Here is a 26,631-nt window from a genome sequence, read left to right as displayed (position 1 = left end):
CAGCTGCTTCAAGACTTTTCTCTCTCACTTTGCTTGTTGGCTCTCTTCCGGTTGTCTGTACAGCTTTTCCTTCTGCTTTACACCTGGCCTGGATGAAGTACTAGATTGAAATGAATGAGGATATGGGACCAGCCTTTAGTTATTCCGTACTTTTCTTCTCGGGATGACCCTGGAGTGGTCCAAAGTAAAATTATTTGACATCTTTACCTCCCATTGTAAGCAGATTCTCCCTAAAACACAGTGCAGTCCTAACCTTGATAAGGTCCTGTGACACGACTATAATAGATTTTAATTACTTCTGATTTATGTTTCTTACATATCCTGACATTCATTTATTTAAAAGTTTACCAATTATACTCAGTGCTTATTCCAAACCAGGTTTTTTTTAAGCAAACACACAGACACAGACACAAAACCAAAGCCCTTATTTTCGGTTTTGCTTTCCTGCCCCTTTCTCAGGCTCCCTTTCTTCTTCGCCCCGCTTTGACAAACACTCCTTTGCATTCTACATGATGACTCTCCCCTCAGGGGCTAATTTTAGATGCTCCACAGTTGAAGTTATGATGAAAAGTTCTCCATGTTCAAAGATGAAATTCTCGTTTCCTGCTCTTCCTCAGACTCAGCTAGGCTGGCTGGTCAGCAGGCCCCAGAGGTACCCCAGAGGTGCCCCAGAGGTACCCCAGAGGTGCCCCAGAGGTACCCCAGCTCCTCCGTTTGTATTTGTGAAGCCTGGAAATACTACATGTACTTGAATAGCAATGAAATTTAAAGAAAAAAGCAGCTTCTAGGAACCAGAAATGAAATAAAACAAATGAACTAAAACTTGGCATCTGCTTGGTAGGAGAGAAGGATGGTTTCCGACTGACAACATATTAATCTGCATATCCTTCATAAGCTGCATCCTAAAGATAAAAAGAACTAGAAAAAAGTTTTTCTGCTAACACTCAGCCTATCATGCTGAGGCTGCTGGCTAGGCACGCCAGCATGAGATGCAGGAGATATGAACGCTGCTGTTGCTTAGACTTGATGATACTTGATGTAGATGTAGAAGGATGGGAACATAGATATAGGACAAATAAGTTTCAGCATTAGCATCCAGTACTGAACTTGGAATTATAAGTCTAAGCTCAGAGGTCACCTTCAAAATATATTTAGATGTTGTCTAGCTCTGCCCAGTGGAAAGGCTTATAAAGAATATCCAGGGTAGAGCAAACAGCATCGTGGAGTATGTTGATTGTGATCCTAGAATATCAGGAAATACTTAGTAAATGGAACCAGGACTCCTTGGGGAAAAGCCTGGATCCCTTATCTGGGGCAGGAAATGAACAAGACGGGACTGGAACATCTTGTCATACCAGAAGGCGAGGTCCTCCCTCAAAGACAGCTGGCATCTGTCAGTAGAACTCTGAAGCCAACCTCATAAGACTCCCAACAGCCACAGTTGAGCTGTGTGCACACCAATAAGCTGCAACTGTATTGGAATAGAAGCCACTGAAAAAGTCTAACCCATGAGTTTATATATAGTTAAAAACTATGCATGATCTTTGGAGCAAAATAGGGAAGCAGACCATGAAATATACGAAAAGAAATACCATCAAGAGTACATGAGCATGTCTTAGCATTGGGATTGAAGGCAACTAACATTACAAAGAAAGCCCGCCAGCAGCATAAGCCTGCTCATTGCAGCATACAGCAAGGTTTACAAAGGAACCTCCCCAAGCCTGAGTCTCTTACAGCTCTGGGTCTAACACACAGGACCTGTAGGGAATGCGGAAACTCACCACGTGGCAATGTGTATAGCTCATGAATAAAATCCAGATGGAGGGAATTACAAGGGACAAATCACAGTTTCACCATTAACACAATAAACCCCAAAGAAGAGGGGGAAAAGGAGGGATGGAGGAAAACTGCAAACTGTGGATGAAAGAGGAGTGAGAGACACAATCATTTGGATCTGGGTTTAAATAAACAAAGAGTTACAGAGGGGGAGGAGAAACCGCAGCAGGAGGGGACCATGAGGAGGAAGGAAGGAGGGAAAAGGAGAGGAGGAGGAGAGGGGAGGGGTGGGGAAAGAGCACTGCACAGTTGGAGGACAGACGTTGTGATACTAAGGACTACCGCTGGGGACACTAAGGACTGTTTCCTTTCTTTTTTTTTTTGAGTGGGTGATGATAGACACCATGATTGCAAAAGAAGACCATGCAGGCTACAGCAATATTTACAGCTGAAATGACATGGGGCATCTGCCTTGAGACAACTGGAGTGTGGAAGTGGGTGGACCAGAAGCTGGGTTCTAAGTTCAAAATTTACTTCAGAGCATATGAAAGAACAGATAAACATCTGAGTCAGTATTGTGGGACCCAAGGATCTGCCTTGCAACAAGTCCTCAAGTGACGCTGCTACTCTTGGTCCAGGGATACTCGGAGCAGTGGGTTCGAGACTAGACCCGAGTTCATTATTCTTGTCCCTCTCTTGCTATTGTGTCCTTTCCACTTCTAAATAGGTTTGAAACTCTCTCTAATACTAAGAAACTTTAAGAATCCAAGAGGCAGCTGGGACTGACCTACTCTGGTGATGGGATGGCCAAACACCCTAATAGTTGTGCCAGAAACCCCATCCAAGGACTGAGGAATCTGGATGCAGACATCCATGACTAGGCCCCGGGTGGAGCGCTGGGAGTCTAATTAGTGAGAAAGAGGAGGGTTTATATGAGCGAGAATTATTGAAACCAAGGTTGGATAAAGCACAGGGACAAATAGCCAAACGAATGGAAACACATAAACTATGAACCAAAAGCTGAGGGGCCCCCAACTGGATCAGGCCCTCTGAATAAGTGAGACAGTCGATTGGCTTGATCTGTTTGGGAGGAATCTAGGCAGTGGTACCAGGTCCTGGGCTCGCTGCATGAGATAGCTATTTGAAACCTGGGACTTATGCAGGGACGCTTGGCTCAATCTGGGAGGAGGGGACTGGACCTGCCTGGACTGAGTCTATCAGGTCGATCTCAGTCCTCGGGGGAGGCCTTGATCTGGAGGTGGTGGGAATGGGGAGTGGGCTGGGGGGAAGGGGAGGGGGGCAGGAAGGGGGAGAACAAGGGAATCTGTGGCTGTTATGTAGAACTGAATAGTATTGTAAAATAAAAAAATTAAAAAAAAAAAAGGAAAAAAAGAATCCAAGAGGACACAGAGAAGGAGCTCAATTTTTTTTATAAACCACAGCGTTAATGGGATCCTCTGTGCCACAGATGTGGCAGCTGCTTCCAAGGCCAGCTCTGGATTGAAGGTGCACAGCTCTTCTTGCCCCTGGCAGTGAGCAAGTCAGCTCAGCTGTCTCCACTGACCAAACCTCCTGGACGGAACAGTGTGCTTTCTGAGATGCCTGTGCCATGCTGTTACTGCATCTCCCTCTGGTCATGGGTAAAGCAGAGGCTTGGGTGAATTCCAGGAAGTTCTGGCAGCTTCCATTGGAAAGAACACCCCTGAACAGAGCTGTGTCCTGGCTCAGCTGTCCTAGATTGGAAGATGTCCAAGTTTGCATGGGAACATGATCATCCCCCCTGCAAGACTCTCCCTGGGATCACTAGTTCAGGAGGCGTCTCTACTGTGCGGGGCTCCTCTGCTCACCTCTTAGTGTTCATACATGTGTTTACCTACTCATATTTTGGATATTTGTTGGGTTATCTCTCAAAAGTCAGGTATTTATTTAGACCCTGGAAATAATACACCACAGAAATTTGAAGCCTTACAAATCAGAATTTTCTTTATAGATACTCTTAGACGTTTACCTGCGTGCTGCTACTGCTTTGAAATATTTTAATTTTATTTAAAAGTTGTGTGTGTGTGTGTGTGCGCGCGCGCGCGCGCGCGCGCACGCACGCATGTGTGTTGTGGTGGTATACTTATCCATGTGTAGACACCTGGAAGCCAGAGGTTGATTTCTGGGTCCTCTTCTATGACTTTACCACCTTATTTTTTGAGGCAGGATCTCTCACTGAACCTGGAGCTTGCTGTTTTCACTGGATTGGCATCTGCAGGGCTCTGGGATCCACCTGTTATTTCCTCCCAGCACCTTGGTTCTGGATGCACACTGTGGCACCCAGCTTTTATGTGGGTGCTAGGGAGCTGACCTCAGGTCTTCGTACTCATCCTTCAGACTCTTTGCCCGCTGAGCCTTCTCCTCAGCTGCACAGCTGTGCAGTCTTAAAAGTGAACTCTTAGGTGTTCCATGGGATATGAAAAAAAATACCCTTTAATCAGCCTCTTAAATGGATGCTGATGGTATTCACAACCATTCTCATTTTGAATATACTTCACATTTTAGTGGTATTTATATATCTGAGACCCCTTTGGCTTTCTTAGAAATCTTGCCTAGCACTCTCTCTTAGTCACTGTTCTTTTGCTGTGAAGAGACACCATGACCAAGGCAACTCTTACAAAAGACAGCATTTATCTGGGGACTTGCCCACAGTGTCAGAGGTTCAGTCTATCATCATCTATTGTGGGAAGCATGGCAGTACTTCCTGGATGGCCCTGGAGCAGTAGATGAGAGCTACATTCTGATCTATAAGCCGAGAGAGAAGAGAGAGAGAAAAAAAGGAGAGAGAGAGAGAGAGAGAGAGAGAGAGAGAGAGAGAGAGAGAGAGAGAGAGAGAATGGGTTTTCCAAATTTCAAAGCCCATCCCCCAGTGATATACTTTCTCCACATCTTCCAATCCTTTCAAACAATTCCACTCCCCGGTGACTAAGCATTCAATATATGAGCATATGGGGGCCATCCTTATTCCAACTGCAACATACTCCATGGTTGACCAGGAAGACACGGAGGACCCCTCAAGGTTTTATAGCAGCAGGCTCTGGCTTCCCTGTTTGCTTCAAATTTAACTTTCCATGAAGCTTAGCCCGGATGGCTCCCTCTTGCCTTGCCTTGCGGATATTTCCAGCAGCTGTCTCTTAGCTGGGGAGCTCATCTCCCTCCCCAGTCTCCCAAAGTCTTGCCAGTATGTCGAGGTCAGAGAAGAGGCCTGGTCCTAGTTCTCAGTGCCTGTTTTCCATCCTAACCTGGCACCTAACATTCAGCATCTGTTGCTCTTCTGCCAATGTGCTCACTGAATGCTTCTTGGACTGCTTCTCCATCATCACTACTGCTTTGTGTAAGCAAGCCTCTCTGTGGCATATTTTAAGCCCCTAGACGATGTAGAAACTTGGGGTTTTGTTTTTTTGTTGTTGTTGTTGTTGTTTTTTTTTGTTTTTTTTTTCTTTAAGAACATCTGGTACAGAATATTGTACCCATTCATCCTCAGAAAGTGTTATTTGATTATATATATATGATGAATATATGATTACCTGTATTTTCCACAGTGCCTGAACAACATGTAAACACACACACACACACACACACACACACACACACACACACACACACACACAAGCATTTCCTCAGTCTCAATATCTACTTGCAGAAGAATTACCTTTTAGTGTGGGAAATGCCTGATTAAATCCTGGCGTTCAAAGGGGGAGCAGACAAAAATGTCAACCCTCAGTCTCAGATGCCTCCTCCACCTTTCTCATCTGTGGGTAAAGTTAGAATATTTTCTCCAATAATGTTCTGAAGAGGCACCTATCTGTTCTAAACCATGATACTCTGCTGGCCACTGGGAATGCATCTCTTTTCTCTTTGGGATAAATCCTGCAGGGTGTTGGTGTGTTCTCTTGAGACCTGTGTGACTAACGCAGTTTAAACAAGTCTTATATTTTTCCTTCTCACTCCTACCGTGAAAAAAAAAAAAAAAAAAAAGGCTCTTCCCACTTGATTGATTTAGTCATAACATCCTCTGTGGTGGGCACTCCACAAGGCTCAGGACAGCCAGAGCCCTGCCCTTCAGGGATTCACAATCGGGACAAAGAAAAAGCAAAGAAAAGAGTCCCTTCAAAGTCTCAGGCAAAGCCGAGCCTGGAGGCTGTGACAATGACCCACATGAATGCGTTTATCCATTAGACCCTGCCATCTGTCCCTGGGTGCGATCATCGGCCACTGCAAGTCCTTTCCACTGACTGCCTTTGGTCTGAATGACCTTGGAGAGAGCCTGGAATGCCAAGCTTAGAAGGGTACTTTTGAGTTCCTGGTCTGCACTTAATGTTTTTCAAATAGAATTTGCACAAACCTCTAATTTTTTCCTCTTACCTAGAAGCCTACTTCAATGGCTCACTAATGCATTTCTATTCAGCCCATGTCTGGCATGCAGTAGGGAGCCCAGAACATACGTGGCTACTCTGAGGGGCACGGAGCAATCAGCAGAGCTCAGGCAAGCTGCAAAATGCCCCAACTTCCTGCTTGTCCCAGGCAGAAAACCATCAAACCTTAACCTGCGGAGGCTTCTCTGCCCGTGGCTCTCACCCTCCCCTCCCGAAGCGGAACCTCTGCTGTCAGATTTTTTTTTCCTCCACTGCTTTTTTTTTGCAGACATAAGCTGAAACAACAGCCATGACTCAGTTCCTCACGAACGCTGCCTGAATTGATTTAGTCTGAGTTCAGATTTAGCACGTAATCATGTTCAATTTGCGCTACTGCACTGCCTAGAGATAAAAGGCTTGTGTGTGTGTGTGTTGGGGGGGTGGGGGCAGCCTCGGCTTGTGTCGGTCGGTCTCTGTGATGATGTCATTGGCATGAGAGAGCCGGGCCCTTCTTTACTCTGCTGTACTGCCTCAGACGCTGCGTGCAGCGGGAGCGGGCTCTAGGTACCGGAGCCTCCAACCAGCACTGCGCCCCACATCCCAGGAGCAGGGCAGCACCAGGACCTGGCCACAACAGTATCCATCCAGGGGCATCCCTTCACTCTCAACTCCGAGGCTGCCTAACTCTTCACTGAGAATTCCGAAGGGGGGAATGCCAGCCCCTAGCATGGACTGTGATGTTTCCACTCTGGTCGCCTGTGTGGTGGATGTCGAGGTCTTTACCAATCAGGAGGTTAAGGTATGCAGTTGGAGTGTTTATTTTCATTGTTGCCGTTCCTGGGGCTGCTTAGCAGAGGCTTTTCTAGTGTAGGGGAAATACGACTTGGGTTAATCATTTGCAGCCTGTTTGTTCCATGAAAACAAGGGAAAGCGCGTGGTGATGCTAGCTAGAACAAGTTAGAAGAGACCAGCATGCGAAATTTGAATGTGACTGGGTATTCCATGGTCAGTTTATTCTCATCTTCTGTATTGAGTGATCTGTGGTCACCGCTTTCCCTCGCGACATGCTTTCCTGTTCTCTTTACAGTCTCTCCACCAGTCTGGGTAATTTGTAGGTCCTGGGTATTGAGAGGGGTTTTAAATCATTGATTAATGGAGGAAAGTACAAGCAATCACCCGTCCATTGAGGATGTCCTGACAGTGGGACAAAACCCATTCACGGCATGTCACTTAAAATACGCCGTGATGTGGTCCTCAGACTGAACAAACGCGGTCCCACAGCAGTGCCGGTCTCCGGTGCGTAGAAATCTAAAGTCGGGGAGCAGCACTTCGAGTTGCCTTTGTCAGGAGCAGAGGCAGTGAGTCGTTTTCTTCACACAGCGGTCTGTGAAGAAAGTTCAGGCAGAAATCCATCTTTCCATCCCAAGGCTTAGAGTCACCCCCCCACACACACACACTATCCCTCCCCCCCCCCCCCCCCCCCCCGTGCAGCAGGGGGGCTGTGATGGGCAACAGTCCTCTGATTGCAAGGATTCTCTTGGGGATTTTTTTTCCCCAACTTGGTTTTCTATTATGAAAAAGATTTCGTGTAAAATGAGAATCTTTCATTCTCACATTCTGCAAAAGACCTAGCCAAGCTTCGCATTTATAAACAGAGAGGTGAGGGAGAGGCGGAGGGGGGAGAGAAGAAGGGAGACAGTAGCTTGTGGTGAACAGGAAGAAGAAGGCGAGGATTATGCTACAGTCATGGGCCATCAACGTTCTAACCTTAGTGAGTGAAGCCCTGCGTTCTTCGATGCTGTGAGTGCAGGTGACATGCCGGAGCTTCCCAGGTGGAGATTCATATGTCGCCAGCCCACACAGGACGGTATCACTCAAGCCTGCAGGTCTGGACACACTTTTGGAATGAAGTCAGTCTTCTGGTTGGTTGCTCTTCAAATCTGAAGCACGCACCTCTGTATTTACCAATCCTATTCCAGTGTGAGCTCCACTCCCTACTGCTTGTCATAGGGAGGGTTGAAGAATTCAAATAAGAAGGTCTGGGCTTGCTTGTCGACGTCTCCTGAATGGAGATGTGTGTGCGAGACACAGTTCTTCCACTCTTCTATGGTGTGAGCACTCTTAGAGGGACAGCTTTCACTAAAGTCCCTCTAGGTTAAGGCTAGAGCCCACTTAAAATCCACTGTGGGTCACTAGCTAAAGTCACCCTAGCACTGCTGGATCAGCATAGAGAGTAAAACTCCACAGCCCCCTCTGTCCTCACTGGTTCTTTATCTATATCCTGTCCCACAAGTCTTACAAGCTACTCTCAACTCTTTGAAGCTCAAAGTGAGGAACATATTTATTAGAGACCTGTAGACACACACACACACACACACACACACACACACACACACACACACACGCACGCACGCACACATGCACGCACACACGCACATGCACATGTGATCATACACACATGTACACACATACACTGCATGTCTCTATGATAAGGACATAACATAGCCATTCACTCAGCATTTCCTGGAGACGGGGATCGTTCCGTGGAGTTAAAGGGACATGAAGTTCTTGGGGCTGGCTGCCTTAGAGAGGCTGCGGTGGCTTCGTGGAGGGACTGGCAAGTTGGTTCCACCCCACACTTGAGTGACTCCATCTGTTTGCCTGCAGCACATTGTCTGTGATGTCCAAGCGGGGAGGGAGATGGTGAAGTGGCTGGCCCAAGCTTTCTCCAGAAACATAGGGCTCAGAGAGATTGACCACATGCTCTTTCCACCAACATCAGTGAGCCATGGTGGTTTTGTTTATTGTGAAGAAGTTCCTGATTTTTATGTCTCAATTTTCTCATCTGCAATGTGGAGACAGTAATTTATCCCATATTGGCTTATCTAAGAGGAATAAAGAGATGTACAAATGTAAAAAGAAAAAAAAAAACTGAATACAGTCCTCGAGTCGCAGTCAGTGGTCAATAAATGTCAGCTCTCTCTATCAACATGGCCATCATTTCCAACATTTTCTGAAGGACAGGGAAGTCTAGTCAACTAGCCAAAGAAATCCAACTCCAGTATAGTGTGCTGGGATAATTCAGAACTAGAAAGTGTTTTCCCTTCCGTTCTCAGTGTAAAATAAAAACATACATACACCATACACCACCACCACCGCCACCGCCACCACCACCATCACCATATACCATCACCACCACCACAGCCACCTCCACCACCACCACCACCACCACCACCACCACCACCACCACCACCACCACCACCATCACCACCACACACCATACACCACCACCACCACCACCACCACCACCACACCACCCATCCCTACCACCACCACCATCTAGAAAACATAGGTTGCCATTTCAGCTATGTGGTCATTTAATTGGCAGCAGTGACATCCTTATCAAGGAAAGGTCTGTATTGTTTACTAAAAACAAGGGAAATCAACAGGACCTGTAGAAATTTATGAGATCACTGTTATGACTTCTTAGATATTGTCTTAGGAGATTCAAATATAAAATTTCAGGTGTCAAAATGTGTCCAAATATAATATTCTTAATTAGGTACCAAAAATAGACAGCTAGTAGAATCAGGGATCCCACTCTTGGAAGCCTTTACTGCTCCAATGGCACTGGAGAGATGGCTCAGTGGTTAGAGTATACCACTGTGTTCTCCTGAAGTATACCAGTGCCCAGCAACCACAGTGGATTGGATGTTGCCTACATCACAACCTCCTGTAACTAACTACAACTCCAAGGAATCTGACTCCCTTCTGGATACTCAGGACACCTGTACTCATGTGCATATGCACATACACACACACACAATTAAAAATAAATACAGGCTGGGAGATGGTTTAGTTCCATTCCTAATACCCACATGGAAGCTTACAAATGTCTATTATTCCAGGTCCAACGGATCCAGCATTCTTCTTTGTCATCCATGGGCACAGGGCACTTACGTGGTGCGTGATATACATGCAGGCAAAGCACTCATGCCCATAAAATCATAAAATAATTTTAAAAAATAAAATAAAGCCGGGCGGTGGTGGCACTCGCCTTTAATCCCAGCACTCGGGAGGCAGAGGCAGGCGGATCTCTGTGAGTTCGAGGCCAGCCTGGGCTACCAAGTGAGTTCCAGGAAAGGTGCAAAGCTACACAGAGAAACCCTGTCTCGAAAAACCAAAAAAAATAAAAAATAAATAAAAAATAAAATAAATCTCAAAAACATATTTGATGTCAATGATAACAGAGGCCTACATCTAGATCGCTTGACCTCAGGCTTTTTCATGTTTTTCACGGGTCCCCCTTTCTCTGTGTAATCCCTACAGAAAAACTGCCCCATTGCAGAGATGCAGCCAATGCGCACTCTTTACAAGTAGGGTGGCTTCTGTGAGGGCAGTGTCTTTCTCATGGTCTTTCTCATAGTGACTTAGAAAGCCACTCCCACCTGGGTTTTAGACAAATGCAAAGGGGACCATTCAGACACCACTCCCCTAAAGTGTGAGAACCATAGGATGGGGGAAATCGGACCACCAGTGGTCAGCCATATTTGCTCTTCTCTAGAAACCCCATCACTGGTGGTTTGGTAAACTTAGCTGTTTATTTAGCAGCGTGATAACATAGATAAAGATCTAGAAGTTTAAAGTCATCACTAGAAAGAAAACATGACGATGAATTAGTACGCATGTCCGTGGGTGGGAGTTGATTTCCTTGAATATTCTCATATTTCTGAAATTAGTCATCTCACATCACCAGGAGAGCCAAAACTTTAAAAATAATGATAGGTTAATAATGAAATTGCTGTTCGTTGTCTTCTGGTTCTTAGGCTGTATTGAACATAGCTATCCCCTAAAGGGCTTTAAAAAATATTGACGATGCCCAGGCCCTGTGCCCAGAACTTCTAACATATCTGGTATGAATGGAGCCTGGGCACAGAGCATCATATTAAGCCAGTAGCTTGTCTCTTCTAGTCATGAATTAGTACATCCAGGTCAGCCAAGAGTTGCCGCTGCTTAAATGCTTTCATCTGTATCCTCCAAGCTAAGGCTTAATCTTTGCAATTTTGAACTCCAGGCTGTCAGAAATGCCAAGGCTCACCCCAAACTGTTTGATCAGTTTACCACATCTGCAGTGTGTCTGCCTCCTCTGGGCTCATGGGAACCACTCCCTAGAGACACCACTAGAAGTTGTGGGTGGGCAGCTTTGGTGGCTCTGTGTGGTCTTCTGCTCTTCCAGGAGACATACAGACCTGGGGGCTTGACCTTCTTGGCAGTGGTGGCTTCCCTCACCAAAAAAAAGGGGAGGGTGCTTTCTCTCTAGGCTAGTGAGTTTCTGATCCTTCTATAGACATCCACCCCTGCCTCTGTGGACTCTGTACTGAAGTCAGAAAGCTCCCAAAGCTCCCATTTACTAATGAGAACAGATGAGAAACATGGCAAGTGTCATAGGAAGTATAGAAGTCTCGAAGAACTTTCAGGCCTAGAACATTTATTCATTCATTCAAAAACATCTGTAGAAAAAAATTGTTATTTCCCAGGCCTTGCTTGCAGAACTAAGGGATGGGCAAGGCAGTCCCTGTCTTCAAAGAGTGCACGTTCTCATGTGGGAGGCAGACAGTAAATTAGCACCCTGAGGGATGAACGGCAGAGGGTAAAACAGCTACCTTGCTTACGGGTCAGTGGAAACCTCTCTGGCTTTATGTGTCATTAAAAGAGTTTGTTCAGAAAGATCTTGGACATGTATAGCTCTTAGACAAAATCATCCCAGGTAGAAGGAATGGGAGATTTAAAAAATAAAGAGGCCATCCCATTTCATCTGTTGTTTTTAGCCAGCCTACCTTTAACCTCTTGCCATTCTTAGGGACCCACGGAAGTGTATGTGGACATGTCTGAGTATATGTTTGTGCACTCCATGTGTGCCGGAGCCCATGGAGGTCAGAAGAGGCATCATATCCCTTTGTACTGGAGTTATAAACAGCTGTGAGTCACCATTTTGGTATAGTAGATTGAAGCCAGGAACCCCAGAAGAGCAGCAAATGCTTTTAACCACTGAGCGATATCTCCAGCCCCAGTAATAATTCCTTATACATGATTAAAATCTGCAAAGCCAATGCCTTTTCTTTTCTTGTTCTGTTTTTATTTGGGACTAACAAGTAAAAATAGTGTATATTTATGTGCAATTGTGATATGTACTTATACTGTATGATGCTTGATTCAGGTTCCTTGGCACATCCATCCTGTTAAGTAGTAATCCTTTCTTCATGGGCGATATTCAGATTTCAGTCTACCAGACATTTCAAGACATGCAATAGGTTATGTGCAAGAGAGCACTCATACCCCTCTTCTCTAACTATAAGATGGGGCGAATTGACCACCCCCTCTTTATGCTCCCCACCAGGCATCAGGTAACTAATTACTTTTCCACCAAGAGCTCCTGAGCCTTCACGAGATCACATACCTGTTTTTAGATCCCATGAATGTACAAGTTCACTCATGGGATAGCTGTTCTCTGTGTAAGTTACTCTATTTAACAGATTGTCCCCTAAGCACGTCTGTTCTGTTACCAACAATCACATTTTAAGGTCACTCCTGAGTCTTACTTTCTCTTCCCAACCCATGCGACCTTGGGTACATCTCTTAACTGTCTAGGTGCTCCATAATCATGGGGACAAAAAGACCATTTTGTGCAGTCTGTTTCTTTTCCTATAAGAGTTCGGGTGGCTGACTCACAGTCTGTGTCATGCTGTTGAGTGGGTGATGGAAGAGACCAGCACTCCACAGTCTCCTAAGACAATGCGATCTCTTCGGGGTTTGAACCCCTGGGGGTTTCAACTGACTTGCATTGTTTGACAAGAGCTGTGGAATGAGAAAGAATGACTCAAATGAGCATGTGGGTGCAGGGTACCAGAAGCTGCCTCGTGGAGGAACTGGTGGCTGTGTGGCTGTGTGGCTGTGTGGCTGTGTGGCTGTGTGGGTAGGTGGCTGTGTGGCTGGGTGGGCTGACCCCTTGAGTCCTCCTCCTTCTTTCCCTCCTTGATCTTTCTTTTCTCTTTTCTCCTTCTATTTCTTCTCTCCGCCTGCCAGCCTTGCCTAATACTTTCTCCTGCCTTGCTGTTGGCTGTTCAGCTCTTTCTTTGTTTTTGTTTTTTGAGACAGGGTTTCTCTGTATAACCCTGGCTGTCCTGGCACTCACTCTGTAGACCAGACTGACTTTGAACTCAAAAAGATCCTCCTGTCTCTGCTTCTCAAGTGCTGAGATTAAAGGCATGTGCCCCACCACGTGGCTGTTCAGCTCTTTATTAGACCAGTCAGGTGTTTTAGACAGGCAAAGTAACACAGCTTCACAGAGTTAAACAAATGCAGCATAAAAGAATGCAACACATCTTTGCATCATTAAATAAATGTTCCACAGCATAAGCAAATGTAACACATCTTTAACTAATATTCTACAACACCTTATGGTTCTGCAAACCACTGTAGCTCTTTGAGGATCATCAAAAGCGATGCATCTACATGGTAACTTAGCCAAGTCTGTATTGTATGCAGCTTAATGGTCAGAAATGGAAAACTCTCTAGAGTTATTCATGGTAATGTTCCAGTAGCCAAAATGTGTAACTGAGCCAAAGTGACATTCTCTATTTGGTGACTGTATTATCAAATGGTATTTTGTTACATATATCTAAACCAACCTTACTTTATGAAAATTAGAGGTGTGTGTGTGTGTGTGTGTGTGTGTGTGTGTGTGTGTGTGTGTAGAGTATCCTGGATATAAGCAAATCAAAATGCTAACAAAACAGGATTTTGCTATGGACTGTGAATAACATGATCAAGAATTGATACCACTTTGAAAATAATTTAAAATTTATGAATAAACAAAATTTCAATACCAAGCTTTTCTTTTGCACCCACACAAAGTGACAAATAATGGGAAAATAGTTTTATGCAAATGACAGATGCTCCATGGGAAAGTCATCAGGCAAATTTCTCAGCCAGCTTTCACATTAGAGACAGACAAAGCACACTTTTGTAAACTAATAGCATTGGTAGGCCGAATAGTCAACTACAAACTTCCTCATCTGTTTCAAGATCTTTTTCCCCACTGTTGGAAACTGAGAGACTGACTGTAGTTGCCACCTATAACCCGAGTGTCAGATTTGCCAACCAAACAAACACACTGTCTTCACTAAAAGTATTCTCTTAGCAAGGCAGTTGTGAAGGAAGGACCCAGAGCATGTCCTTGCTGCTCCTTAATGCTTCTATTTAAGACAAGTGATGGTAAATCATAACGGTCTGCCCAGTATTTTCTAGGGAGCCTTGGAATTGATGCGTCAGGAAGAAAATGACCCCTGAAGAATTTATTCTTACTTGATGTGTTTAAGTCAAAAGTTTGATATACATACCACATACTGTTATTCTATACTGAATAGCCCCGCTGAAGGCATGGCATCTGTTTGAGATTTTGGTTAAAATATACCTTTTGTGTTTTAAGCATCTTGTTATACATTCATTTTTTTCTTTTTATTTATTCTTCTCTTATGTAATACATCCTGACCACAGCCTCCCCTCCCTCCACTCCTCCTAGCCTCCCATCACCTCCCCTCTCCCCCAGATCCACTGATCCTCCATTTTCCTTCAGAAAAGAGCAGGCCTCCCAGGGATATCAACCCAAAACTGAATAACAAGTTAAAATAAGACTAGACACAAACCTTCATATCTAGGTTGGATGAGGCAACCCAGTAGGAGGAAAAGGGTCCCAAGAGTAGGCAAAAGAGTTAGAGACAGCCTAAGGTTGGAGGAAGTTTGCTGAGGTTCATTGTGAGCCTGATTCACAGGGTTCACAGTATTCCACTCATGTGTTTTCCCATGGTCTTGGTGAGGGATGAACCATGAAAAATGGTAGAATAGAGGTGATGGAGACAGAAATAATGGTATTTTGCTTTGAGGTTAGTGCATTCCAGATTATTTAAAATTCGGCCTTTTCCTAGGAAACTCACCCAGCAAAACAAATCTCAGACTCTCAAGGGAGAAGACTTAGTCTAGGATTTTGTTCATGACACAAAATAAGATCTCTTGGCGTATTATTATAGCCACATCAATAGTCCATCTAATAGAATTGATTTCTTCTTCTATGACTTCACTATATGCCTTTCTGTACTGACTAAGAACATCATCTCAGGCCATCTTTTTCTAGAACAGGATACATAAGCAGTGAGCAAAGTTAAGAATTGCAACAATATATCGATCATTTACAATTTGTCAGTCACTCTACAAAGTACTTCTTCATTCATTCACTCATTCATCAAATATGTATTGAGGTTTTCCCGGGGTCAAGTCCTCAGATTGGCTCTGGATAGAGAGATGAGCAGACCTGTTGGGCATGAGCAGTCTTGCCCTTTGTGCCGCTCAGTGTCCTCCCCCCTTCCCCAAAAGGTGAGCGCCATTTTGACCACTGAAGAGGCTTCCTTTACTGACAAAGGTTAAGTGAGAAAGTTCTAGAATTAGACATCCTGGTCAGCTTTCTCTAGTTGGCTATGGGCGGTATGATCTTAGTCAAAGAACCTTACTGCCCTTATAACTCGGTTTCCTCCGCTGACAATGGATCAGAACAAGTATGCCTGCATCAGAGGTTGGTGGAAAGGATTAAGACATGAGAGATGTGAAGACGCCATGTGACAGCTGGCAGAGGGAACAGGCAGAGACAACGGTGGAGACCTTGTATGGACATCCCAACAGGGCAGTGCAGCTATGGTCACACTCTAGACGGAAGAGAAGTTCTCCCCTGCCTGAGAAGATCATCCTCTTTGACCACGCACACAGCTTCAGGGGGGTCCACGTGGAGTGGTGACGAGAGGAAGTGGACCACCAGAGCCAGTCAGATCCACCGTGACGGTGACCAGTAGGGTAACCCTCACAGCCATTAGTGGATTTCTTCTATTGGGTTTTGAGTTTTCTTTCCAAGGCGCGCTCTCTCTCTCTCTCTCTCTCTCTCTCTCTCTCTCTCTCTCTCTCTCTCTCTCTCTCTCTCTCTCTCTCCCCTTACATGTCCCTCATCAATCTTTTTTTAAATTAATTAATTAATTTATTTTACATACCAACCACAGTTTCCCCTTCCTCCTCTTCTCTCGTCCCCCCCCCCTCCTTTCGATCCCACCCCTTATCCACTCCTCAGAAAAGGTAAGGCCTCCCATGGGAGTCAGCAAAGCATGGCATATCAAGTTGAGGCAGGACCAAGCTCCTCCCGCCTCCTCATCAATTTTCTTGGCTACAGTTGTGAACTTCTCTTTACAAAAACAGAATTACAGTCAAGCGCACGTAATAGGGAGGCTGGCATTCTTGTTTGTTTGTTTGTTTGTTTGTTTGTTTGTTTTGTTTTCTCTTCTCTTGGTTGTAATTTTGCTGGTCTTTCCAAGCCTCTATGGGTAAGGCCCCCTCTAATTTGGGCGGGGGGAGTCTGAATAAACAGGAAGTGTTCCCAGAGAAAAACAGTATGGTGTAAGGAAACTTCTGAAACTTCCCAAAGAGGAAGCAGCTAGATGGAACTGAAGAGCATCAGGCATAGAACCCTTGCCCTAGCCGAGATGGACCCCAGAGAATCAGTGGCTTCTGTCAGGCCCAAAAGGAAATCCAAGTCCTTGTTGGGGCTCTTAAGGCCCAGAAGACCATGTCCCAGCTGTCCTGCTGATCTCACCTCTCTCTTATCTCTGTTCTCTATGTTCTCTAATCACACGCTCCCTGCCCTTGCATCCCACTGAGTAGCTCGGCAAATGTCCACATGCCACACTCCTCATCTTCTACAGAGCCAGTGATTTTTTTTTTGGTAGTTTGGGACAGGGTTTCTCTGTGTAACAGCCCTGGCTGTCCTAGAACTTGCTTTGTAGACCAGACTGGCCTTGAACTCAACAGAGATCCTTCTGCCTCTTCCTCCTGAGTGCTGGGATAAAAGGCTCCTGCCACCACTGCCCAGCTCGTTGATTCTTTTTGAGGGGGTAGAGTGTGGTCTCAAGTAGCTCAGGCTGGCCTGGAATTCACCACATAACTGAGAATGGCATTGACTTCTAATCCTCTCAAGTACTGAGATAATAGCCATGTGCCACTGTGCTCTGTCTATACAGTACTTGGGATAGAACCCGGGTCTCCTGAATGCCAGCAGGCACTCTGCCAACTGCGCCACATCCCCAGCCCCTAGAGCCATTGGTTCCTCATTTCCACATCTAAAGTAGCACAGCCCGCTGGCACTCTGCACACTTTCCTTGGCTTTGCCTTCAGGACAGTCACAAGGTGGCTTTGGAGTGTGTGTGTGTGTGTGTGTGTGTGTGTGTGTGTGTGTGTGTGTGTGTGTGTGTGATTATTCACTGCTCAGCTTCCCCACAGGAGTGCAGGGGTCAGGAGGGCTGGTCTCTTCACCTCCCGCTGCTCTGTCCCAAGGAACTGGAGGTCACAGTGCAAAGGCAGGCCCCCGTTCTCAGGACCTGACTGTACTTACACCGCTTTTTGGAAAGAGCTAGGCCGAAACTCCAAACCTGAGCCGCATTAATAAGAGAGAACTTTACATGAAAATAACAGAGGTTTTAAGGCAAGATGCCTATTAAGGAAAGGAGAGGTTGAGCCCAGAGCCCATTTATTCAAAAATATCTTTAAACACCTCCTTCAGAGCAGGAATGTTAAAGGCAATTACAGAGTGATCTCATGCCAGTAATGCTAAACTATAATTACAATACTTTCAATATTGACCTTCAGATCTCATTTCTACTTTAAAACTGTGGAGATAGCTGGAAATTAGATTAATTACACAAGCTGAGTTCAATTTCTCTTTTGCTTCATAGGCATTTTGCCCTAAAATTTTTGCTATGTACCACTCTCCTCGAATGCTTACTGACTTCTATCATAAAAATAGTTTTCAATTCTGGAATACTTAAAAATAAAATTTGAACTAAAAGCCCTACTATCCAATGTCCGAATGAATAAGCAGTAAATTCTGAATTATTGATGAGAAAGACAGTGGATAGTCTATTTTATATTCTGCCTTTGAAAGGAGACACTTCGTGTTGTGGTCAGCAAAACGATGCACTATGTAACTAAGTATATCATTAACAGTAGTTAACACTGTACAGCCTCGGAAGACTTGAACTCTCTTTGAAAGAGCACTACCTTGTGGCCACAATTTCATGAGGTTAGGAAGCACCATTTTTTCAACGTGAAGTTTGGTAGAATTTCCAAATTATATAACAAAGGAGAGAGTCAAGTTTGCACATGTTTTAAGTGTGTATGTGTGTGTGCCTGTATGTGAAGGCCAGAGGATGACCTTGAGTGTTATCCTCAAAAATGATGTCCACTTCCTTTGAGAAGGTCTCTCATTGCCCAGGAGCTCATGAATAAAGCCAGGGTGTCTTGTCAGCAAGCCACAGAGAACTTCCTGTCTCTGCCTCCTGGCCCTGGGACTGCAATCATGTATAGTATACCATCTTGCATTTGTACATAGGTTCTGGAGATCCACTGCAGATCCTCATTCCTTCAGGGCAAACATGTCACTGATGAAGTGTCCTGGCTTCAGATGCCTCACATTTTGTATTGTGCTTTGTTGCAAAGGTATGCTGGAAAGCTGCTTGGTCTTTGGAGGCAAAGAGATATGGTTACACTTATTTATGAATTTTCCTTTATGTAAGAAGGAAATACAAGTTTGGATGCAGGGATAATAACCACTCAGTGGAAGGGATCATGATCAATCCTCTTTTGGGGGCTTTAGGGAGCCATACACTTTCACAATGATGGTGGAGCATGTGATATAAAGTAGGAGTACTTATACAGAGTGATGGAAAAGGGGGCATAGTTTCAACCTCCTAGGCTTGCAGGGGAGGGTAATGGAAACACAGAAACAGGGAGAGGCATTGGTTTGCTCTGGTTCCAGTTTATGGAAGTCTAGAAGTGGTTGTAAGCTGGTGTTCTGGGAAGAGAGGAAGCATTCCTAAGGGATAATTACTAAGTTACAGCTCTGTAGGTTAAGTCATACTCACCAGGTGAAGGCAGGAGAAAAGGATGGTACCCCAGGTGGAGCCTGCACCAGGCAGAAATGCCAGCGAGGGTGATTCTAGGAAGAAGAGACCTGGGCAGACATGAAGTCATACCAAAACTGGGCTTGCCTTAGGAAGGAGTTGGAATACAGCCTCAACAGCAACGGGACTGGGCTATGGAGGCATTTTTTTTGGCAGATCAGAGACTTGTCACCTGGTTGAACTGAAAGTTCTTCCTGGTCATGTTATGACTTGTGGATGCTGCTGCTAAGAGGGGAGCAGAGAAGAACTGGCTGCAGCACCCCAGACAGTGAGAGCCTGTGAAACTCGGCCCCCAAGTCCCAGGAGCCTTGAAGCATGCTGATTGCCTTCTAGTTATTTCTCTGGCTTTCTAATGAGAGAAGAAGTTAAAATAGGAAAGCAATCATCTTGAGAACCTGATTAGGTTCCATTCAATGGGACTTGGGAAAAGGAACTCGTGTTAATGTGATGTGTGTAAGATCATCATGGTTTTCTAGGACCAGGGATCTAAACCCAGGGCTCCAAATCCTGTTCCTTTGTGCTCTGCGAGCAACACAGAGACTCAGAGTCACAGGTGGGTGTTATTTATACAGCTATTCTGCCGTGATGCCCTTTACATTTCTAACAGCTTCAAATGAGAAATACAGTGATGGCCAGTCCTGCGTCTAGAATATTCTAGGCTATTCTGGAGGCAGAATGATACAGTTCTTATTTGTTACTTTCTTCAGATGTAAAATTTAGATAAAGGACTGTTGGGGCATACATGCAACCCTCCTACACACACACACACACACACACACACACACACACACACACACACACACATGCACACGAACACACACACATACACGCACACGCATACATACGTATGGAGATCCAATTATTACTACTAATATTCTTTTGGGATAACACTCTCAAAGCTGACCACATAAAAAGGAAAACTTCAGTTTTATGTCATTTCACTTAACTGTCACAGCATGCCCTAGTCCTTCTACAGCACAATGGTCCACGCTGAGGACATACAAAATGAAAATTGAATGAGAGAAGTGGGATGGAGGAGGTAGCAGGGGATGAGACACCCTTCCCCCTGCCCTGGAAGGACAGACCACAGACATTTCATGTACCACTTCACCCCATGTTCAACAGGGTAGAGTGTGGCATTTGGACCCATCTGTGTGCAAGACAGGCTGAAAACATCACCTTGTTCTGGGTGGCCCTATGCCCAGGTACAAAATCAGGATTGTCTTATACACAGAATACGAGAAAGTGGACGGTAATTTCTGTGCAATTAACAGATGCATCCTTCCAATGAAAAACTTGACAAGCCACGTCCTAGGTCTACATCTGTCTGCTAAATAGAAGGAGCTAATGAGACCTTAAAGCACACATCTCAGGACTCCAACCTGACATTGTTTCAGGGTCGAATAAACTTGGAGTCCCTTAGGGCTTCTTCTCTATCTAGCCTCTTCAGTTGAGTCTTGAATTGAAGCTCAGGCCTTCACAGTTAGAAGACAATGAAGAGCCTGCTTCCCAGCATAGCCATCTCCTTTTCAGACTCTAGCCTCCCTTAGGAATCCTCCAGTGATGAGACCCTTATACCATGATCCTTCAGGGTTTTTCCTGAAGCCCTATGACTACAACCCACTTAGCTCAATTGTGCTGTGCCCTGCAGAGTGAGTCTGTTCCTCTTTGGCTAGAAAAACACTTTTGGTCTCTGATGCCAACTGCTTGGCCCTTACCCCACTCCCTGATCTACTTGCGGTGACTGATAGATGTGACTTTTCTCAGGATTACTTGTTCACAAGTCACCAATCAAGTTCCTGCCGCCCATAACCCAGATCTGGCTGACTTCTGTTTCAAATTATCCTCTGGTTGTTCCTATCTTTTCTCACCTCTTCAGCAGGCCTGAATCTCCACACTCCGACTGATATAGCCTATCACCATCCCGGGGGCGGGGTGGGGGTGGCGGCAGGCTCTGTGACACAAGGGAGCTGCCCACATCAGGCAGGCAGTAGGAAAACTGGGATGGAAAGCCAAGATTCCTGGCCTCAATCCTCCCCACCTCGCCCAGCATCCTTGCCTGATGGCCACTGCTGTGGGTCTCTCCATTTGTTTGTTTATTGGACAGTTGCTCTGAGCTGTCATAGGATTTAATAGTGCAATTAATGTTACAATGATGATAACACATGAAGGCCTCTTTCCTCATCCCACTTGCTTTAAAGTGTCCCATAAAACCATAGGCTGGCCACGCCAGCTGCCAGCCTCTCAGAGAGGATGCTAAAAAATGATCTAAACATGAACAAAAATCACTTGAATCACACACGGCAACACGTTCATTCCCACAACTCACCCCCGCCTTCCTTCCTTCCCTGTTTTCAACGAGAGCACTTATTTTTTTAAATACTTAATCCACTTGTCTATTTTGTCCATTATCTATTTCTTTTCACCAGAATGCAAGCTGTCTAGAAGCAGAAATTTGTTTATGACTGAATCCCCAGGTCAGCATGGAATAGGAACACAGAAAATATGTGCCAAGTAGATGGCTGAATATCAATAATGAAGCAGTTATATCACCATACGAAGATGATTGAATATCAATAATAAAGTGATTCTATCACCACATGAATACAGACGTTTATGTCTATTGTCCCCAACTTCTGCTGTGACTCCCCGCCTCTTCTCTCCTCATACATAACTCTAGTGAGTGTCCATGTGGCCACGAAGCCTCAGATCCTCAGGAGTTTGATTCCTGTGAGAGTCTTGGTTGACCCGTAAGACATATCTACCTCTTCCCGGTGCTCACCTACTTACTGTCTTGCATTATCTCTAACACTGTGTTTACTGTAGTGGGTTACAGTAGCCTTCTAACACAAACAGCAAGCTTTTCAAAGTCAAGGATCCTGTCTTCCTCCATCTTTGTTCTCCATCACTAAACACTGTACCTGACAAAGACAAAATAGTTAATAATGATTTATAAAGGTAGGCATGGGGGCACACACCTATAACCCCCAAACTCATGAGGCTGATGCAGAATAAGCATGCATTCAAAGGCAACTTGAGCTACAAAATAACACTTGTTAGAAAAATTCCACTTCTTGCCGGGTGGTGGTGGCGCACGCCTTTAATCCCAGCACTCGGGAGGCAGAGCCAGGTGGATCATTGTGAGTTCGAGGCCAGACTGGACTACTGAGTGAGTTCCAGGAAAGGCGCAAAGCTACACAGAGAAACCCTGTCTCGAGAAAAAAAAAAAAAAGAAAAAAGAAAAGAAAAATTCCACTTCTATAAATACTTGGAACTACATGAGTTGGCAGGAGCTAGCTCTGAGATCTGAAGGTAAAAGTTCTATGTTCAGGTCACAGTTATGGAGTGTCCATTATATTCCAGACCCATGGTAGACTCTGGCGATACTGGAGAAGTTGGAGGCCCTTCTTGGGGGAATCTTAGTCTCATTAATAAAATACTCCAAAGATGGACTCAAATGGAAGCTTACGGATAATTGTATTACAGTTTAAAAGATAACCCTTCGGGGAAGGCCAGTTGTAACTCTCAGCAGCTTCTCCAGGGAGGGAATTCAGGAGAAGGAAGAAAGCTATACATACTGCTTACCTGAAGAAGCCATGGAGGTCAGACACATGGTAGAGAAGCGGCCACATGGCGGGGGCGGGGAGCGGGGGGCGGGGGCGGGGTGTAGAAAAAGAGTCAGGAAGCTCAGAGGACCAGAAAAAGTGTATTTAAGTTCAGGCCCCCTATGAAGACAAAGAAGAGAAGGAAAAGGATCTGCCTGAGTCGGGACATCATGGCTACTCGGAGGGACTATGCTGGGGCGGGAATTCTGGGGAGGAAAAGTCTAGTATCTCATTAAAGGAATGATTGCTCCGCTTATTTCCTTAGCATGGCTTAAGGGGAGCCTGCCGTCCTGGGCCGGTCCCTTAGCCAGGTGATTGACCAGGCCCAACTGGAATGTAAGGTCTCCATCCAGACGAGAGATGCTATTCTCTAATATAAAGAAGTTTCATCAAATAAAGCAATAAAATGCTTCCTATTAAGTAAGCATTCTCTAGTGGTAGAGGAGAAATGATAAGCAAAGTAATAAAGCCTGCTACTCTACTAGGAGCACCGTGCTTTAGGAAGCAAAAGATGAAGGACAGGAAAGGGGAAAGTGACTCAGGCGGAACTCTTCCCCACAGCGGTGGGTGGGCTCACTGCGAAGATGACACACGAGCAGTCGGAAGCCCTCCAGAAATGGAGCTCTTACGGTGCACACAGCACTGCACCGAGGCCCAAGAACTCAAAAATAGAGCTCTCTAGTGAGAAGACTGGCGCGTCAACCAGAGTACAGGAAGCGTGAGAGAGCAGCCGAGATAAAATGGGATGCCAGTGGGCTATGTGAACAGAGAGAGCTGACTTTCCAAATGCTATGTAAATGTCACCGTCGCTGTCCTCCCCGTCATCTGGCTGTCCTCGGCCTGCCCTTTCCCAGTGCCTCATTTCCTTCAGAAGTGTCTCTCTCTGCCACTGGTAGGGGAGTAACCCTGGTGGTGTGTGCATTTATTCAGGTGAACTGTGAAAGTTCAGCTCTCTGGGGCTATAGGAATGCCGAGGGTTTTATAGGGCAGCCGATGTTCTAGAATGCTCAGTCATGGCCATGGTCACTATGGACCTGGAGAAGGCTAGGAGGAAGGGATTTGGATGGAATCATCTGTTGACAACATTTACCATTTGGCTTCTTTGATGAGAGCTGGCCACCCTTGAGGCTGCACAGCCTCCTCAGACGTTACCTTTTGTTGACTCACTGCCTACTAGTAACCATGTTACCTTCCATGAGCAGAGAGAGAGAGAACATGCATGCACATGCGTGTGCTCTGGTGTGCACACACTCCACAGCATACTGTCTTTACTGCCTCTTGCAGTTACAGGCTCCTCCCCAACACCTCAGCAGTGTGGCCTGAGCACTTATGCTCACCAGGAGCTTGGCCAGCATCCAAAGTAGAAGACTGTAACCGAGGAGGACCATCTGAGAATAGGACAATGCCCCTGTCATGGGACAGCCAGATTCTTAGCATATTTCTTGTAGACCAAACTGGTCTAAGTAAGTGTCTTAGCCTAGGAATGTCCTCAAAGTCTGATCCTGGTCTTGGCCCCCTCCTCATCAACAGAGAAATACTTTCAGCCCTGTGGTTAGCAGAGAGCTACATTGATTCTGAAATAAACGAAGAAGGTAGCTGCCTTGTGTTAGCTGCTCACACCGAAAGGTGTGAGTTTTCCTTTGAAGCTACAGCAGGGTAGAAATTGACCCCCATTGGAAATCTGATGAAGCTACATCAATTCAGCAAACTCCTATTCATTATCATCTTAGCCCGGACTCCCCAGAGAGCTAAACTAAACCCCAAGGTTAAGTGCAATAGCCACAGTACCGACTGAGAACCAAGAAACAGGGATGGGGGCCTGAGTAGCATGGAGCACTGAGGCCTTACAAGTCTAAAGGCCGCTATGGAGCAGATATTCGCTATTGGAACTGGTTGCTAAAATTCCATGGAAAGTGTAAGAAACTGTGTAGGGCACAATGCGGAGCATTCTGTCCAGGGAAAGAAAGGATGAACATTTACCCATTGGCTCCCAGATGCCATGGGAGCTTCTTGAGTGTGAGCATCAAGTGAATCCTAAGGGTATGCCAGCAGAGAAGCTTGGGATGGAAGGAGATAGACATGCAGGAGAAGCCTCCAAGCTGCAAAGTGTGAAAAGTTAATGAGAATGTGCAGGGAGTAGATGGTGCAGCCATGACTGGCCCGTTAGGAGAGAGGTTAAGCGACTATGGAGTGATGTCCTGGCATTATCTAATGAAGCCACTGCAAAGTTCTTACTCTTTATTGTCAGCCCACCTTCTTCTAAGAAAGGCATAGGGTTGCTTGTATCCCTACCAATTGCATGACTCTCTTCAGGAGCCCCCATCCCATGCATAGCAGGAAATTATAGTGATTATTCAACGAGGCTTTGAATCCCACCTTCCTCAAAATCCTGAAGATGCTTCCAGTGACAGACTTAAGTGGCTCAGGTGATTTGGTAGTTGGTCTGTCTTTTTCTCTCAAGAGAAACTTCCCCTCAAGTTTTAATTGTAGATTCATTTTGTAACTGATGGCATCAGCGGGGTGCAGTTGAGACAGGGTCTCTGAACCTCCTTCCTTTACCTCCAAATGCTGGGATTACAGGCGTGTTCCACCATGTCCTATATGGTAGCTTGAATGTAATTGGCCCCCATAAGCTTATAGGGAGTGGCACTATTAGGAGGTGTGGCTTTGTTGGTGTAGGTGAGGCCTTGGAGGAAGTACGTCACTGTGGAGGTGGGCTTTGAGGTCTCCTATGCTCAAACTATGCTCAGTATGGTACACAATTCACATCTTGTTGCCTGTGGATCAAGATATAGAAGTCTCAGCTCTTTCTCCAGCACCATGTCTGCCTACATGCTGCCATGTCCCACCATGATGATAATGGACTGAACCTCTGAACTGTAAGCCACACTAATGAAATGTTTCCCCATACCCAAAGAATGCTGATACATACCATAAAGATACATGCTCAGCTATGTTCATAGCAGCACTATTTGTAATAGCCAGAACCTGGAAATAGCCTAGATGCCCATCAACGGAAGAATGGATGAAAAAAATGTGGTACATATACACAATGGAGTACTACTCAGCAGAGAAAAACAATGAAAGCATGAAATTTGCAGGCAAATGGATGGAACTAGAAAAAATCATCCTGAGTGAGGTAACCCAAACCCAGAAAGACAGTTATGGTATGTACTCACTCATTGGTGGATTCTAGATATAAAATGAACAATCAGACCACAACCCATAGAACCATAGAGGCTATATATATAGCATGGAGGTCCCTAGGATGACTGTGGCATATAATCAATTTCAGTTTTACTCAATTATTGAAAAAAAATAGCCAAATGAATGGAAACACATGAACTATGAACCAAAGGCTGAGGGGCTCCCAGCTGGATCAGGCCCTCTGAATAGGTGAGACAGTTGATTGGCTTGATCAGTTTGGGAGGCATCTAGGCAGTGGGACCAAGTCCTGTGCTCATTCCATGAGTTGGCTGTTTGAAACCAGGAACTTATGCAGGGACACTTGGCTTAGTCTGGGAGGAAGGGACTGGACCTCCCTGGACTGAGTCTACCAAGTTGATCACAGTCCTCGGGGGAGGACTTGTCCTGGAGGAGGTGGGAATGGAGGGTGGGCTGGGGGTAAGGGGAGGGCGTGGGAGGGGGGAGAATAGGGGAACCCATGGCTGATATGTAGAACTGAATGGTATTGTAAAATAAAAAATATATATCACAAAAAAAAAAAAAAAAGAGTTGCCGTGGTCATGGCGTCTCTTCACAGCAATAGAAACCCTAACCAAAACCCCCTGATTCCTCCCTCCCTCC

General features: G+C 45.4%; 1 protein-coding gene across 2 annotated transcripts in view; it reads left to right on the top strand.

Annotated features, from left to right (window-relative positions):
• The window catches only part of Rcan2 (regulator of calcineurin 2), a 234,000-nt gene that overhangs the window by 139,457 nt on the left and 67,912 nt on the right, over positions 1-26,631 (top strand). The window contains exon 1 of one of the 2 annotated variants that reach the window (XM_016009799.3): positions 6,659-6,969. The exons of the other annotated variant lie outside the window; for it this stretch is intronic. Coding sequence (XP_015865285.1) covers positions 6,883-6,969 — 87 coding nt within the window. The 5' untranslated portion in view covers positions 6,659-6,882. Of the gene's footprint in view, positions 1-6,658; positions 6,970-26,631 lie in introns of those variants that run through there. 2 annotated transcript variants of the gene reach the window in all.

This window comes from Peromyscus maniculatus, chromosome 21 (assembly GCF_049852395.1).
Source record: "Peromyscus maniculatus bairdii isolate BWxNUB_F1_BW_parent chromosome 21, HU_Pman_BW_mat_3.1, whole genome shotgun sequence".
Taxonomy (NCBI): domain Eukaryota; kingdom Metazoa; phylum Chordata; class Mammalia; order Rodentia; family Cricetidae; genus Peromyscus; species Peromyscus maniculatus.
The sequence above is the reverse complement of the archived record's forward strand: the minus strand, read 5'-3'. Positions and strand labels throughout refer to the sequence as shown.